This window comes from Oryctolagus cuniculus, chromosome 7, assembly GCF_964237555.1.
Source record: "Oryctolagus cuniculus chromosome 7, mOryCun1.1, whole genome shotgun sequence".
NCBI lineage: Eukaryota > Metazoa > Chordata > Mammalia > Lagomorpha > Leporidae > Oryctolagus > Oryctolagus cuniculus.
The window spans coordinates 3,448,872-3,466,336 of record NC_091438.1 but is presented as its reverse complement, the minus strand read 5'-3'; the positions used below and the strand labels follow the sequence as shown (position 1 = coordinate 3,466,336).

General features: G+C 56.0%; 2 protein-coding genes across 5 annotated transcripts in view; one reads left to right on the top strand and one right to left on the bottom strand.

The window, feature by feature from the left end:
- Positions 1-5,302, top strand: part of KIAA0040 (KIAA0040 ortholog) — a 34,577-nt gene extending 29,275 nt beyond the window's left edge. For 2 of the 4 annotated variants that reach the window (XM_051856984.2, XM_051856983.2), the window contains exon 2: positions 2,072-5,302. In XM_051856984.2, the coding sequence (XP_051712944.1) occupies positions 2,201-2,497 (297 nt within the window). In that variant the 5' untranslated portion in view covers positions 2,072-2,200 and the 3' untranslated portion in view covers positions 2,498-5,302. The remainder of the gene's footprint in view (positions 1-2,071) is intronic. The other 2 variants (XR_007923734.2, XR_011390247.1) reach the window with 2 other exon arrangements.
- A 9,540-nt stretch (positions 5,303-14,842) lies between these two features.
- The window catches only part of TNN (tenascin N), a 59,557-nt gene continuing 56,934 nt past the window's right edge, over positions 14,843-17,465 (bottom strand). The window contains exon 20 of the mRNA XM_002715032.5: positions 14,843-15,978. Within this exon, the coding sequence (XP_002715078.2) occupies positions 15,838-15,978 (141 nt within the window). The 3' untranslated portion in view covers positions 14,843-15,837. The remainder of the gene's footprint in view (positions 15,979-17,465) is intronic.

Below are 17,465 nucleotides of genomic sequence, written 5' to 3'. Positions count from 1 at the left end.
ACCCAGAGCCTCCAGTGAAGGGGCTGACTGCTCAGACCTCCCTTTCACGTTGAGTTTAAGTGGGGGCAGCCGTATACCTTCTGCAAACATGGACTTGGCCAGGACTGGGTTTGTTATGTTTTCTTTGTGCATTTGGGAAGTATCTAACAATGGAATGAAAATCTCTTTGCAGTCATTTCCGCAATAGACTGGGATAAGCACTGATGTCAGCCTGGGGAATAGCCAAGCTTTGTAAGATTCTGGAAGTCCCGGCTGCTTTCCAAAGTGGGTTCATTCCTTACAAGGCAGTCGGAAGCCACGGGGCGGTGCTTGTGAACAGCTGACACCTGCCTGGCACTCAGACTCCCCAGAATGAGCAAGGTCGGCCCCACCACTCCGCTGTGTGACCTCTGCCTCCGTCTCTCCTGCTGTGGGGCGGAGGAGTTTGAGGACCCGCCTCCTGAGGTGGCAGGTGCCTAGAAGAACGCCTGGCGTATAGTAACTGCTTCATAAAAGCTATCTAAAAGTACGGTTGTCATCCTACGGCATGACCTCAGGTTGCATGGGCCAAACGGTAGAGTGGTAGGTGCCAGTTACACAATAGTGCAAGTTTTGTAAATAATGTCACGCTAGGGGCTTGGTCACATGCCAGGAGACCAGAAATAAAGTTAGGCAGGGCTTTGATGGGCACATGGGAGCCAAGTCTATGAGACATCCCCTGCGCATGTTATCCAAGGAATTAGACCTCTAAGAACAGCACCACTCGGGAAGGCCACACGTCTGGGCTCCCGTGCACAGCAGCAGGATGCAGCCTGAGCTAACCGTGAACTCTGGACTCAGGTTCCCCGAGGCCTGTGTCTGTAGGCACGGCACTATCCTGTCACCCACAAATGCATGTGAAAGTGGTGAGCACCCAGCATCAGGCACCAGCGCTGTCATTGTGAGTTCCTCCTCTTGCCAGCGTCCATGGGCGAGCCCTGGACCCGTTGTCCCGAGTCTGGGCATTCGCTGCAGCTCTGCGTGGCCTGACACACGTCACCTCACTGCTGTGGCCTGCAGGTTCCTCACCTTTAGGCAGGAGAGCTGGTCAGGATGCTGTCTTGCGGCCTCCAGCCTAGAAGTCTGACTTCCCGGGGGTTGGGTCCACAGCAGTGTCTTGCACCAGGAGGTCTCTGAAATCTCTCTGAGCTGTGCCTGGCCCTGAGGTTATGTTGGGACAAAGACCAAAGGGAGCTTCAAAGAGCTTCTTCCTCATAGCTAAGCCCTAAGATAGGTGTGGAGAGGCAAAGGGGTGACCCGGGAAGGGGCCACGCTGCTACAGCGAGAGGGAAATGGCCCCTCCTCTGCAGCGAGCTCAGGGTGGGAGCAGGGAGGCATCCGGAGACACCAGACTACCGCCAAGGCCCCTGTTCCACCAAGGAGAAAGGACCAGGCAGAGATGGAGCCTGGGGAATGGTTGCTGGAGCAAGAGAAAACCAGCAGATGATGAGCTGTTCTCCCAGCCTCGGGGGGAGAGGACCCTGAGGCACAGGAGTGGGTGGGAGGCAGTGCGTGGGACAGCATGGCAGGCAGGGGTGGGGCCGGGGGAACTCTGGTGACCTCCTCGCCTGGGGAGACCAAATCCCCTGCCTCGGGCAGCAAGACGTGAACATTCTATCCTGAGCTTCGGCTTTCAGAGCCATTGGAAATGGCAGGTCAGGTCCCTGAGTCGGTACAGAGCTGTTGCGTGGGCCTGTGTGTCCAGGTGAGCTAAGAAGAGCTATGGAGGGCCCAGGGAGTCAGGCCCTCGCCAGAGCACTGGGTGCACTGGTCCAGTGACCACTGACACCCACCACACGTGTGTGTGCCAGACCGGATACGCTATTTGTTTTTATGTGCTAAGCCCAAGGTGGTGTGTGTAGCTAGCAAGAACTAGTCAATGCCCGTTGACTCACTGCATGTATGTGTCTTGTATGTTGAGTCTCAGCACCGTTGCATGAGCTCTGTAAGTCTTCAATTCCTCCCCCTTTCCTAAGCCTGAAACCCACGATGTTGTTAGGATAGTAGACGTTGCCACACGTTTCTCATGAACTGTCTGTTGTCGTCTCTCCAGGTGCTACCCGTGGCATGCCTAAACCCAGAGCCGAAAGAGGAGTAACTTACAAGCGGCCAAGGCCGCGTCCTCTGGAGCCCAGGGCTTGGTGGTGAGCCGAGAGGGCCGCCGGGTGTCCAGCCAGGCACCATGGAGAGGATCAGCGCCTTCTTCAGCTCCATGTGGGACACCATCTTGGTCAAACACCAGGAGGGCATCTTCAACACCATCTGCCTGGGCATCCTGCTGGGGCTGCCGCTGCTGGTGCTCCTCACCCTCGTCTTCATCTGCTGCCACTGCTGCTGGAGCCGGCCAGGCAAGGGCAGCCGGCCGCCAGAGCAGAGCCGGGGGAAGAAGAAGAGGAGGAAGAAGGACGAGGAAGACCTCTGGATCTCAGCGCAGCCCAAGCTCCTGCAGATGGAGAAGAGGCCGTCTCTGCCCGTCTAGGTAGGCAGGACGCCGGCCTGTCCTCCCTCTGGGGCTGAGCCGCCTTCCAGCCGCACAGAGACAGCCCAGAGGACACCCTCCTGTCCAGAGTTAACCGCTCCACCCAGGAACAGACCTCAGACTGCATTCCCAGCTGGCACTCCCAGGGGCACACGCGGGCGATTCTTGGGCACCGTCTTGGCAGCCGCGTGTCCCTAGCAATGAACGCGCTTTTCCGCACTTCCAGGCACGTCTTCCGTCCGTCGCTGGCATACCCCAGGCTCAACGCACAAGGAACATTGATCCACCCATCCAGATACGGCTCCCAGTCGGACACACACACACACACACGCCCATCTAGGTGACAGGTACGAGGGAGAGTACGCTCTGTTCACCAAATGGCCATGGCACGTGCCCTTTGGGCAAGGCAGGACATTACCCACACTTGCAAAAAAAAATATGTCACAGGAGGGCCGGGCCAGATCGAGGCACGTCCTCACAACTGCACAACCAGGCAAGGGCCTCGTGCACTGTGTACTCCATACACCACTCAGGTTAGAGGCGCTTGCTTTCCTGGTCCTGTGCCTGCGTGGCCTTTGACTGGAAGGACTCTGGGACATTGCAACCCCTGCGTGTACTGATGCACACACGCCAAGCTCCTGTGCTCCGACCCTGCTCTACCGGCGTGGCAAAGGGTAAAGCAAGATGGCTCAAAATTCTCTGAAAGTTCTTTTCTTGCAGCTCACAACTAGGTCCTCATTACCACTGAGAGGTATTTAACGTGCTAGGAGCCCTCTGTCGAGATGCTGCCCCCACAGCCATGCAGCTGGGTGCCTTTTCTTAGCATGAACACACAGATCTTGGCGGTGACTACTGGCAAACCACAGAAGCCTCTCACACACTTGAGTGGCTGCGATTGTGACCCTGTGCGGTGCAGGCGTCACGGTTGGAAAGGGGCAGGGGATGCTGCACCTGAGCTGAGTAGCACCTGTGTGAGCAGAGGTTTTCAGCAGGAAGGGAACCAAGACAGTGACCAGTGGAGTCTCCCAGACGGCACTGGGAATGATTTGTGCTGGGTGTGCGCTGTGTTGCAGGAGGGAAGCAGAAGGAACAAGAGTTTATACGAAGGCAGGATGAATTTGTAAAAAGGTTTATTTATTTATTTTGACGCTCAGGCAAGTGCCTTGCACACAGTAGGTACTCAACTGCAGTTGCTGTTGATGCAATGATGTTAAGGGTGTGCTCCTAATACCTCACCACGTCCCCCAAGTGACCTTCTCCTCCCGGAACGCCCACTACCTGCTGCCGTGGACAGACCCGGCGTTAACATGCCACAGGACAGGACCCACAGAAGTGAGGGGCAGCCGGCCTACGGGCCCTGAGGTACGCGAGGACTTGCAAACAGGGAGTCACAGAGAGCGTCCCCACCAGGCTGGGGCTGGGAGGTTAGCCCACCTGTACGACAAACCGGTTGGCATCCTGACCACACCCCAAAGCTGGCCGGTTTCCCACTTGGAAGCAGGATGTGCGTCCAAAGGTTCACTGTCAATGTCCCGAGAGGTCTCTTGAACAGTTTCCCCACAGAAGAGGTTCTAAACGGTGGCAGGTCCTTTGTCGAGGAGCCTGGCCGAGCCACAGACCGAGTCCCCCAACGCTGTGCTAATGGGGAGATGTGCCAGGTCACTCCCGGGGCCCCCGGGACTCGCCTGCCCTCCAGGTGTTCTCCAGGCCCGTGGAGCAGGGGTGTCTGCTGGTGCCTCTTGCCCCAGGGCCTCGTAGCATGGGACCCTGGGAGGCACAGATCAAGCCGGCATGTATTTAAGAGCCAGTCATGTTCTCCCTCCCCTCGGTGGCCCGAATTCCATGGGCACTCAGGCGCACCACCACGCATAAAAACCCTTAGACCGCGGAAAGAAACACCCTGATTGCTGTGTGGCACCCGGCTAACCCTTCCCTTCACAGGCTGACAAGTCACATCCCCACTCCCTCTGCACTGCTGCCCTTCCTGTCCCCAGCTCTCTGCACCCCAACAGTGGACGGCTGGGGGAGACGTGGAGACTGACAGCCAAGACAGCCGTCCGATATGATCTGGGGCCATACGGGTGATGGTTTCCATGGCAACCAGCTGCCAGTTGGGATTCTGGCAGCAGTCAGTCGTCCTTGCTGTGACAAGGCCTCTGTCTCCGGGCCAAGTGTCCCTGCTGCCCCCTAATTGAATGGACTTGCCCTAGCTCCAGGCATGAAACACACGGACGCTCACTCCTCCTCACCTTGAGAGCCGGGTGGGGTTTGTCCCTTCCCTACCCCTCCCCACCCCCCTCAGCCTTCATGCATGCCCGGAATGGCACCAGGCACCCGCGGGGCCCTCGTGGTTCTGGTGGGTGAGTGGACGCAGGAGAGGAGCCCGAGGTGACCCTTGGTGTCCTCTCTCCTTTCCACCCAGTTTACTCTCGGCGTCCTGTGCTTCCTCTTCTCCCGGCCCCGGGCCAGCTGCACCCCTGATCCCTCTCCACTTCTCCTCCCACTTCCACTGGCCCCTGGTGGCACCCCGGAGACTGGAGCCAAAACAGGAGGATTCATAGAAGAGGCTTCCCGGGCCAGCACCGGAGGAGCTCACCCCGCCGGATGTCTGGCAGCTTCAGCCTGCCTCTGCCGCCTGCGCCAGGTCTCCAACCGCCTCGCTCTGCGGATCTGCTTTAGAGCTTTCTTGGGGGGAGGGGGAAGGGCGGAACTGATATCAAAGCAGAATGATGTTTGTCAGTATTGTTTTCTGTACAAGTCACACACGAGAAGACTTATTTAAATAAAAGACCTTGGAAACTCAAAGCCGTGCCCAGCTCCTCACTTGCTGGAGTCCCGGACTTTCTCAACAGGTGGCGTCATCCCTCACCCCACACCACTTGGAAATGAAGGGTGCAGCGACTGTGCCGTGGGACAGAGAGATGCAGCCCCACCAGTCACCGCCTTGCCAACCCAGTCACAGCTCAGAGACCAGGGATGTGGCTTCTCACCCGTTTGCAAAGTGGATGTGGAAACCAAGGCCCTCAGAGGCGCTGGCTTTGGAAAAACACGAGGAGGTTCCTGGTACCACCCAGAGGACTTGTCCTTCGATGAGGATGGTCATTGGCCTCGTCTTTTTCTTTTAAGATGTATGTGCAAGAGGGAGAGAGGGAGAAGTCCTCTGTCTGCTGGGTCACTCCCCAAATGGCCACAACAGCCAGGCGGAAGCCAGGAGTTAGGTCCACCACATGTTGCCGCAGGGGCCCAAGCACCTGGCCTTTCGCTGCTGCCTTCCTGTGTGCATTAACAGAGCCGAATCCGGAGCAGAGTCACCAGGACTCAACCCAGCACGCCCACGTGGATGTCAGTGTTCCGAGCAGCGACTTCACCCAGTGCCTCAATCGCTGACCCCAGCCAAGGGCAAAACCAAAAACCTAAGTAGAAGCAGACTCCCGTGTTCAGCGTGGTGTTGGGATGGGGGGGGCTCCAAAGCCTCTACAGTGGCCACAAGACATGGAGATGGATAAAGTGGTATCATATAGATGGTGAGCCGCACTGTGTGTGTGTGCAAAATTGGATTCCTCCAAGCTGACCATAAGAGGTGCACTAGTTATAAAGTAAAATTATTTAGACTCAATTCCTCTCGATGATGCTAAGCTTGCCACTAAAAGCAGAAGCAGAGCCGTTCTGTGTTATCCACACTGTCCAATGTGGTACCATTAGCCTCCTGTGGCCCAACATATTCATTAAACTGCAGTGTGGCTCAGTGACTTAAAGTTGTGGCCCACAGCGCTGGCATCGCATTTGGGCACCAATTCATGTCCCGGCTGCTCCACTATCAATCGAGCTCCCTGCTAACGCACCTGGGAAGGCAGTGGAAGATGGCTCAAGTCTTTGGACCCCTGCACCATGTGGGAGACCTGGATGAAGCTCCTGGCTCCTGGCTCCTGGCTCCTGGCTCCTGCCTGGCCCAGCTCTGGCCAGCTGGGGCGTGAACCAGCAGATGACTGCGTTTAAGGAAAGCTTAGGAAGTAAAGCCTACAGCACATGGGCTCCCGTTTGCCCTGGGGAAGGCCTTTTTCTGCCTGTGCCAGTAGATCCCTGGGCCCCTTCCTATCAGCACACACCTGTGACAGCTGAGGGCAGAGGCTCTTTGTCCATTTCCGGGTCATTCCTCTAGGATATTCCCAAACACTGCAGGATAGAGGAGGACACATCGTCCCGAACCCCCAAGGGAGGGAAGCAGCTGCCACACACCTGAGGGCACGCCACAGCTAAGTGTCCCTAGGCTCAGCCCTGACTTTAGGCTCTGGTTTGGACAATGCCATCCAGCCACTGGCATCCTCAGCTCACCTGACAGTACTCTGGGCTGGCCCCTTGCCCTTTAACCTCAGTGTCAGTCCCCAATTCAAAGCCATGGGATTACAACGATGAAGAAAGAAGCCCTGTCCCCAGCCAGCTGTGTCGCGAGTGGAACTGTTGACTCCAAGCACCTGTGTGGGCAGCCCTGCGGCCTCTTGCCCAGGAACGGCCTTTCTGGGTCCATCTGGCCCCTCCTGGGGCTGCCTATTCCATTAACATCTGGGACCAGCACAAGCACACCGGGACCAGTTGGGTAGAGTTGTCTGGCAAGCGCTCACACGGCCCGGAAGCGGAGCACAGCCGAGCAAACAGACCATCGCAATGTGCCATGGCCATTGCTTCCTTACAGGAGTGCTGCAGGCTGCAGGGAGACCCCAGGGAGCTGAGCGCTGGGCACCATTCGCGAAGTCTGCCATGTGGAGGTCTCCCTGGAGCTGTGATACAGGCATTGAAGTGGAACATTGACACCAACAGGAGTGACTCTCTAGCCTCCGAGTGCTGTGTGCACAGACTCAGGTCTAGCACCCTCCCAACCCTAAAGCTCACTCCAACCCCCACTCATTCTGTAAGCAAGACCCCTGATTTCGTCTCTCTGCAAAGACTCATCTGAAAGGTGGAGCCCTTGATAGTCCCTGTGTCGCAGGGATCTGACGGTGAAATGGAGGAATACACACAACGCGCTCAGCACAGTGCCTGGCACATAGTCTTTGCTCAGTGCACGCTACTGGCTGTTCCTAAGGGAGAAGGAGACTCGTCAGAGTCGAGGTGAAAGGCCTTCCTAGAAGGCAGCAGTTCGTAGTCATGACGCAGAAGGGTCAAATGAGATAGGAATTGGAACAATTTGCATTTTCTTTCCTTCTCCATGAAACGTGTTCCCTAATTGCAACACGTACCGCACTGTCAGGATTACCAATATCTACGAATGAAGGTCTCTCAACGAGCAGGACCTGTCCCCTCTTCCCACAACCAAGCCACGCTTGCACGACAGTGCCACCTGGTGGCCAGAAGAGAGAGTCTGAATCTTTGTTTCCACCTTCCAGCGGGCACTTCAACTCAGCCTTGACTTGTGCTCAAACTCAATGTGCCAGAGTCACAGTGTCTCACGTGCTCCTCCCAGATCGGTCAGTGTCAGCACTGCCATGCCTGTTTCACAGAGGGGCATCTGCATAACCGAAAGTCTTCATTGCTACAAACACAGTTGTGGCCAAGTGTTTCAGATGCAGCCTTGCTGTCTCTGGGAAAGCTTCCTTGGCCATCCTAGGCCTCCCTGTCACGGTGAGACCCGGCCACATTGCCATGGTGTGTGGTCCGCATTCCTGGTTCTCCGACCCCAGGAGAAGTCGCCTGTATGAGGCTAGAATCATAGCTGTCACGTTCACTATTATGTCTTCCAGTATCTGTCATGGAACTTGACACATGCTGTATGCTCACTAAATGTGTTGATTGGCAGGAGGGTGGGGTGGTGGGTGGGGGGTGGATAATCACTGCTCTGTTTCTTAAAAGTGGGATTTTCTGATGCTTCCCTGCCCATCTGGCTGATTCATTAAGTCCAGGAAGCCAGACAACCTGCCCTGCAAACAAGCACTCGAGGTAAATACAGGCGGCCCCTGAGCCACACCTTGAAATGCAGCATTGAGATATTCAAAACACACAAGACTGCTGCAGTCTAATGCACTCACAAAAACCACTGCACAGGACACAGCCCCGCAGGCGTGCAAGGCATGCGCCACACTGAAGGTTCCAGCAGGCACTGTGCTACAGAGACCGGTTTAACCACACATAACGCGGTTCTCCCAAACTGACTGCACATGAAATCTTTTAGTCAATCCGAGGGACAGGGATTCTGGGGGACCCTAACTGGGAAATACTGCTGGGGGCTTGTGCGTTCCTCCCGCCTCCCACTGCCTGCAGCTACATCAACATCACCCAAGGAAACCCTTTCTGAAATGCCCACAGATTCTCCTTGACCTTCACCTAAGTCTCTCTCACTCTTCCCTTCCCTTTCACCGCCTTGTGAACCATAGCAATCCCGGTGGTGGCAATTGATAGCAAAAATATCTTAGAACTGGTTATAGATAGATATCTATCAAGGGAAAAAAGGGAAAGATACATCAAAAATGGTAATGAAACTGTGAAGGCTGAAGATCCAAGTCACGCTCTTGCCAGCCCACATACGGAGCTCTGTCACTATCCCATCCCCACTTTGTGAGTGAAGAGAATGCGGCCGGGGCGGTCAGCCAGCTCACCTGGTTCTGCAGGGGAAGCCCCAGCCCAGTGCTGCTGTCACCACGCACCCTGACCCTGCCCAGCCCACTGAGCCTGGCGCTCAAAGACTTGAGCTTGCATCAGCACCTCCTTCGCACCTGACACGTTGAACACAGCCCAGAGTCGTGCCCTGAGCCCCTGCAGTGCCCCTGTGTCTCCCAGGTGTCCCGCAGCAAGCCCCCTCCGCCGCCTTACCCTTCTCTCATGAAAGCGCATCTTCCTCACTCACCCAAATAAACGAAATGTTTTCATTTTGTTTCCTTGTTCTACTTCAATTACAACACTGCAGGATGCTTTTCTTCTATTTTTGTCCTTGTAAGTGCACTGAAATTCATCTATTTTACAGACCAAACAGGTTTTCACGGGCTAACCTGGGAACCTAATTTCTCTTTTTTCCCCAGAAACCTTTTACTTAAGGTATACAGACTTAATGCATTTCATAAATACAGCTTTAGGAACATAGTGATTCTTCCACCCTACCCACCCTCCAACTGCACTCCCACCCTTCTTCCTCCTCCCTCTCCTATTCCCATTCTTATTTTCTTTTTTTTTTTTTAAACTTTTTTTTTTTTGGACAGGCAGAGTGGACAGTGAGAGAGAGAGACAGAGAGAAAGGTCTTCCTTTGCCGTTGGTTCACCCTCCAATGGCCGCCGCTGCGGCCGGCGCACCGCGCTGATCCGATGGCAGGAGCCAGGAGCCAGGTGCTTCTCCTGGTCTCCCATGGGGTGCAGGGCCCAAGCACCTGGGCCATCCTCCACTGCACTCCCTGGCCACAGCAGAGGGCTGGCCTGGAAGAGGGGCAACCGGGACAGAATCCGGCGCCCCGACCGGGACTAGAACCCGGTGTGCCGGCGCCGCAAGGTGGAGGATTAGCCTATTGAGCCACGGCGCCGGCTCCCATTCTTATTTTCACTAAGGTCTATTTTTAGCTTTATACACAGAAGATTAACTCTACACTAAGTAAAGAGTTCATCAAATAGTGTGGGGGAAAAAAAAACTTCCTCAACTGTTGAGATAAGAAAATCATTGCATTGCATCTTGAAGTGTCAATTTCGCTTCTATAGATGACCTCTGAGGTGCTCTATTAATTATCACAGGTCAGGGAGAACATATGGCTTTTGTCCTTTTGGGACTGGCTTATTTTCTAAGCATGTTTTCCAGTTGCATCCATTTTGTTGCAAATGATAGGATTTCTCTTTTTTATACTGTGTAGTATTCCAAGGTATATATAATTTCTTTATCCAGTCTTCAGTTGACAGACGTTTAGGTTGATTCTGTGTCTTAGCTATTATGATTTGAGCTGCAATACACATGGAAGTGCAGGTAACACTTGCACACGCTGATTTCATTTCCACTGGGTGAATTCCCAGGAGTGGGATGGCTGGGTCATGTGCTAGGTCAAACGCTCTCAGGGAATCGGGGAGCGCTGTGTGGAGCTGCCCCTAGTGACTGGGCAGGGGCCTGGCCACATCCTGCACCCTCCCACGCAGCCATGGTGTGTTCACAGTCCCAGCACGCAGGGCTCCCAGAGACACGAGCACCCAGCCCCTAGCAATGCTCCCAGCCAGACCCAGGCGTCTCCTCTCGGCTGATTGCTGGGTGCACAGACCTGAACTGTTGCAGCTGTTACATATGCCCAAAATGGCACCTTCCTGCTCTGGGCTGGCTACAGGACCCCAGTGCCGGGTGGCTGGGAGAGAGGACATGCCCCGCTTTTTCCTCTAGGTTGGGAGGTGCAGTGTCCCCCACAGGGCTCCAAGCTGCACTCACGCCAGGCTCTTCCCACAGCTTTATCACAGTGGCGTGGGCTCTGCAGTCTGCTCTCACCTCCCTCTCCAACGCTGGTGCCGAGGTGCTGGGCTGCTGGGGTCCTGGGTTGTGGGCATCCGCACGCTCCACGTGGGTCCACGGTGTCCCCCTAATTTGTGTGGAGCGTCCTCCCTACCTCTTCCCTGAGAGTGCACTCTCTCCACTTTAACTCTTCCCCTAGACTAGAGCAGTCAGCCCCCTCCCCATTCCACCACCTTGGTATTCTCCCTCGTTTGGAACCCAATTTCTTTATATGGTGTTTCCACCGGAGCTCAGAGCGTCTCCCCATAGAACAACTAACAGGAGGACTTTGGGAAGAGTAAGAAAATCAGGTCGTTCTCTCCAGGGACACCTCCCTCCCCTGTCATCACATGGACACCCCCAGCCCCTGTCTCGTCACCCAGCCCAGGACCAGGTCTGGGGCGGAGTCCAGGTCTCACTAGGGAGTTCTTCCAGGTAGTTCTTACTGACTTGTGCCTCCGTCCAGCAGCAACACTGCTTGAGCAGCCACCAAGTGCGGGCAGGATGCTGAGCTGGACCCCGCGTCACTCCCAGACGACGGAACTCAAGCAGGAAGAAGAGTGAGGACAACCCAGAATTCCCCTTTGTCAGAGGACAAGTGGGGCCCTGGAAGTGAGAGTCCCGGTGGGACAGCACTGCCATCTGCTGGCCAGGGCGAGTATAGCAGGCCTCTTGCAGCGGGCTGCCAATCCCAGCCGCACTGGGATTGACGAGAACTCCACCCTGATCCTTCCCACTGTCCGGGTGCAGGGCTTAGGGCAGCGACTTGGAAATTATTTCCGTGGGGAACCACTTCCAGCAGCTGATGAGATTTCCAGGAGCGTCTCGCTGCATATTTGCTTCTCCTTCTGCAAGCTCTGTCTCCATTTTCACCTTGCCCTGTCGACCGTCTCGGTCTTATTTCATCCATCACACTGTGTCCTTGGCCTTCCTAGAACACAACTTCTTGAGTCACTGTCTGCTTGTTTGGACAGCACTTAGTTGGGGGAAGAGTGGACAGAGGCAGAGAGGCGTCCCATCCATTTGTTCACTCCCCAAAAGCCCAAAACACCCAGGGCGGGGCCAGGTCGAAGCCAGGAGCCTGAAGCTCCACCCAGGTCTCCCATACGACCGGCAGGGACCTAAGTCCTTGAGTCATCACTGGTCGCCTTCCAGAGTGTGCGTTAGGGCACTGTCCCAATAGCTATGCCAAACGCTGCCCCTGCCTCCACCCCAAGTCATCCTTTATCTTTGTCCCTGGCTCCTTAAGCACTGGCTGGATTCTATACTCTTTGGATTCTTGAGAATTCTAAGTTTAAATGGAGTTCTCGACCTCATGGACAAATATAAACTCTGAGATCCCATTCCCAGAGGAAGCCACTATCAAAACCAACCAGCTCTGGGGCCAGCGTTGTGTCTTAGCAAGTAAAGCTAAAACCTGTGACACTGGCATCCCACACGGGCACCGGTTCACATCCCAGCTGCTCCACTTCTGATCCAGCTCCCTGCTAATGCACCTGGGAAAAGCAGTGGAAGACGGCCCAAGTCCCTGGGCCCCTGCACCCATGTGGGAGACCCAGAAGAAGCTCCTGACTCCTGGATTTGGCCTGGCCCAGCCCTGGCCGTTGTGGCCATCTGGGGAGGTGAACCAGCAGTGAACCCCTCTCCCCCTCTCTCCCTGTCTCTCTCTCCTCCTCTTCTCTGTAACTCTGACTTCCAGGCCCTCTCTGTGACCACTACCCTTGCTACAGGCCAAGAAACCCCTTCCCTCTTGTCAGAACTGCAATGGCCCTAAACAGTCTGGGAGTCTCCATTCTCTTCACAAGGTGTCACGATGCCCCCACCCTCACCCCCCTACCCTGCCCCCGGACTGACATTTGCAGAACACTGCCCGGCCGTGTCCTGCGCGGTCCATAGCCTCTGAGTTCTCCCCAGCAGAGCGCTCTCAAACCCTGGCTGCTGCTGGGGTCAGTGGACCCTGGGGACACGCTCGGTCTGCTGCCATCACAGATCCCTCGGCAGCCCCGCCCAGACTGCTGAGTCAGCACACCCAGCGCTGGGGCCCAGCAGTCTATGCGCTAACAAGCGTGTTTGATGAACACCCCCAATCCTGCGTCAGGCCCCCCGGGTAGGGGCTGGATCCACTTTGCCAAGGAGGGTGCTGCTTGGCCACAGAGCCTGACGCTCCTGGGAGGAGCCCACGGCTTCTGAACCTCAGGCAACTAGAACACCCTGGCAGGCGAGGAGGGGCCTGGGAACCGGAAGCTGTGCAAAGGGACAAGGCAATCGGCTCGGGCAAAGCCACAAGACTGGAGGAACCCGGCAGGTGTCGCTGCAAGTGTCTCCCACTCGGAGGGGCCCCGGGTGGAACACTGGCCCTCCTGAGGCCGTCTTGCTTATCGATATTTCCAAAATGGATACGCCGTGTGGGCTGCTTCCCCATATTCAGAGAAGAATTCTGAATCCTGGCTCAAACGGGCCAGGCAGCATGGCAAGTTTTTAAGCTTTTTATTTAGTGAGAGAAATGCATGGGAGTGTGAGGGCTTTAATCTAAGGGAGAAAGAAAAGTCCAGAAATTAAGTTGGGGTCCATACCGAGCAGAGAGCAGGCCAGGAGCCACGTGCAGCGAGTGTTTGGTGTTGAGCAGCCATGAGCAGCTCAGCACAAGCAGTGAGGGGAAGGCGAAGAGGGCGGGGCACCAAGGGAGAATCGGGCCCAGCCCACCACCATGCTCCAGGCCTTTTATCCTCTTCCAGAGGGGTGTGGTTAATTATTCTGATTGGCAGGTGGGCGCACAGGTGTGGCCAGGTAGGGGCGTGAGATCACACAGCGGCGTGGTGAAGGTGTGGTCTTCCAGCTCGCAAATCGAGTTCATTTTATCCTACATACTGCCGGCACCTGCACGTCCTGATCCCCCTTAGCTCTTCTCCCACGGCTCCTGTCACTTCTTGCCACGCGACACTTTTTTTTTTTAAACAGGCAGAGTGGACAGTGAGAGAGACAGAGAGAAAGGTCTTCCTTTGCCATTGGTTCACCCTCCAATGGCCACTGTGGCCGGCGCACCGCGCTGATCCGAAGCCTGGAGCCAGGTGCTTTTCCTGGTCTCCCATGGGGTGCAGGGCCCAAGCATTTGGGCCATCCTCCACTGCACTCCCGGGCCACAGCAGAGAGCTGGCCTGGAAGAGGGGCAACCAGGACAGAATCCGGCACCCCGACCGGGACTAGAACCCGGTGTGCCAGCGCCACTAGGTGGAGGATTAGCCTAGTGAGCCGCAGCGCTGGCCCAACGACATTTGCTTGTTACTGTCAGTCTCCCCTACGAGAACATAAGCACCAAGGCAGGACCGGCTCACTTGCGTGGCACTGGCACTTGGAACAGAACCCAGCGCGTAATGAGCGACTGAGAGACTGCGAGAGTAAATGCAGTGACCCTGTCCGGCTTGCTCACCTCCGCGGTTCACCTGTCTCCCCCGTGCCCCGCACGCCACCTGATACCAAGCAACAGACACTTAATAAACTGCGAATCAACGAACAGCGCACAAGCCCCGACACAAACCCCATACTTCATTCAAACCACTCATTACCAGATGCAGCAGTGGGCGCGACTGCTCGGTGTGCCCGTCTGGGGAGCGGGCAGAGGGAGAGGCGATCCCGGCAGTGGAAAGGCTGTTTCCAGAGTGCGGCTTGGCGTTGGCTCAGAAGTCAAAGCCTGGAGACGCGAGGCAATGAACTAGACCCCAGCCCCGGAGGGGCCTGCCTTCCCGCTCACCTGATCCGGTGCATTGCAAGGGTGATTAGTGGCCATCATACACGAAGCCAAAGCCACCTGCATTCCATTACCATGCACACCTGCGTGCCTTCGCGTGAACTTGGGTTACATTTAGGGTTCAAGTGCGCTTCAGCGGCGAAAAAAAGTCACACACGGCGAGTTTGTTTAAGTGGTTTATTATTTTTGTTCTTGAGTAGCAGTTTGAGTGACTTCACTGGTCACTGACTCAGCTACAGAAACCTTCCACAATGATAGGAAATAAGCAGAAAAAAGGAGCTGATCTTGCCTGGGGGCCTTCAAACAGGAAAGCCTCCTGGGGCTGGCTGGGCAGCTCCGGCGACCCCAGGGGCGAACCTCACGATGCTGAGTGGCCCAGGTCGGGGCGCCCAGGGCTGGGAGCCGTCCCGGGAAGGACGGAGGCTGGGGGCTGATGGGAGTGAATGGCAAGGAAGCCAAGAGTCTGCAAGAGTCTGCAGAGGGCCCAGTCATCAAGAGAGCGGAACCCAGCGAGAAGTTATTCACAAGCTGTGCAGATCTGTGAGCGCGATTACACCAGGGGCTGGAAAGGGGGCAGCGACATGGGAGCTCTGGTGTCCAGCCTGCCGGATCCTGCAATGTGGCCAGAGGAGCACGCCTTGGCCCCTCCTGGTGCCCCCATTCATTCTTGTCGATCAGCAATTACAACAGCGGGGCAGGGGTTCCACTTGCGTCAGGCTGCGGCAGCCCTGGCTCCCGGGAGTCACACCGACTCTCTGGTGCTGCTTTCCAGAGAGGTTTGTGCGAGAGCAAGCGAGCGAGGCAGGGAGAGAGGGAGGGAGGCAGCCCGGTTCTACAGCTGCCCACGGCGGAGGCACTGGATGACCCGCGGCTCCAGCAAGCTGTCCCTAGCGAGCCGCGCGGCTCCAATGCTGTCTTTCCCATAGACACTGTGCAACCGCTACTGTGTTGTCTGCTCCCTAGTATAGACGGGCCAAGACACTGCGTGATCTGAAGCTTGGAGACGTGACCTCTTCTGCGGGTTACCAGGGATCCCAGAGCCGAGGGACGACGGAGCGACCCTCAAGCCCCCATTCCCCCTTCCCTGCTGCCCACCCGCCCCCAGCTTCCAAAGCCCCAGCCCTGCCAGTCTCCTGCGACGGCCGCTCAGACGGGCCATCACAACATTCTCGTCTTGCCTCCTAGCGTCCGCTTCTTCCTGCCGACCACGCGCTCCTTGCTGTAGCCTTGAGGGCGGATTTTCAGCTCCACGTAAGGAATGGAGAACTCATGTCCTTTCCACGGCTCCCAGTTCACCCCCTACATAAAAAAAAAAAAAATCAAGAAGAGGCTCCTGGGAGGCGAGGAGGGTGGCTCATGGAACACACGAGAATCTTGGTTTAGCAGTGAAAGCAGCCCCTCCCAGCTAAGGGGAAGCCAGAGGCACCTGCGCCTGGGCCTAGTGATAGACGGTGAGGGCCGGACCCGGGAGCGGGCGCCCTCTGCTGGGCAGTCAGGCCTAGGCAGGCTAAGGACTCAAAACCGAGCTAGGAGCACAGAGGGGCCCAGGAACAGGGTGTGAGGCCAGGAGGTAGGTGGGTGAGGTCCGAGCAGCGGCAAAGACAAGACGGGGTCAACCTGGCCAGCAAGAAACAAATTAGCTTTGCCTCCCTCGTTTCCCTTCCAAGAACGTGAAGTCAGAAATAAACATATTAATTGGCCAACGGTGTAAAATCAGTTTCAATTTAGGCTGTTTAGATATTAGCTCTGGAGTAACAAATGGCCCGCTGCAAACTAAATTTCCTTTTATGTCTTCTGACTGGTGAGTGCAATAATATTTAATTCACTTAATAACCTTGCAACCTGGCCAATAAAGAGCCCCAGCGACCAATTTTATGTATTTTAATTTGTGAGGTAAATAATAAACAAGAAGCTAAATGCCTTGCAGACTGTGAAAAGCACATTAGCCAGATGAATGTCTTTTATTAGTAAATATGGGGATGGTTTAGCACGTGCAGGCTGCTCGTTTCAAATATCGGATCTGTGATCGCCGGCTCACGGCTGCCACCATGATTTGTGGGCCCACCTCCCGGTGGCTTCCCCGGAAGAAACGTCTTCTTGCCATTGAAATGTCACCTAAGGACTGGGAGGCCCCCACTGCCTGGTCAGGGTCCACGTCATGCAGACGTAGCTGGACTTCCGAAGTGCTAACATCTACAGGAATACTGGTACGTGGTGAGGTCAGGGAGCGGCGCCTTCCAGGAAGTGAGGGCAGAACCCCAGGCTGTGAACTCTGAGAGCTGGGGGCGGGGAACAAAGACATGGTTTCCAAGGAGCTGCGAGGGAGCAGGAGCCGCCCTGAGCAGGCCGAGGGCCGGACGGCACACAGGGGCTGCGGAGGTCCGAGAAGTCGTAGACAGGAGAGCTTCTGAGCGAGGGAGGGGCGAGAGCCTGCACACAAGCCTGGAGAGAGGGGCTGGTGGAACCCGCTGCTCTGGGGGGGCCCGGGTGGGGGCGCTCTGGGTGCCGTGGAGACAAGGCTGGGTCTGACCTAAGGAAGAGAGACCTGGCTCCCTGGTGATCCGAGGGCTTGAGAGAACCAGGAGGCATCTTCAAAACGTCCTCCGGAAAAGGAATCGAGATGTGAGAGTTTGAGGAGCAAAAGAAATTTGGAAATCCACGCACACTGTTTTCATGGCGTGCATTCTCCACGAAACTGTTGAAGAGCCGAGCTGGACTAGAACAACTAGTGAGGACCACGCAGCGGTCTGGCAGGACTGAATGTTTGCCTCTCCTCCCAAATTCTC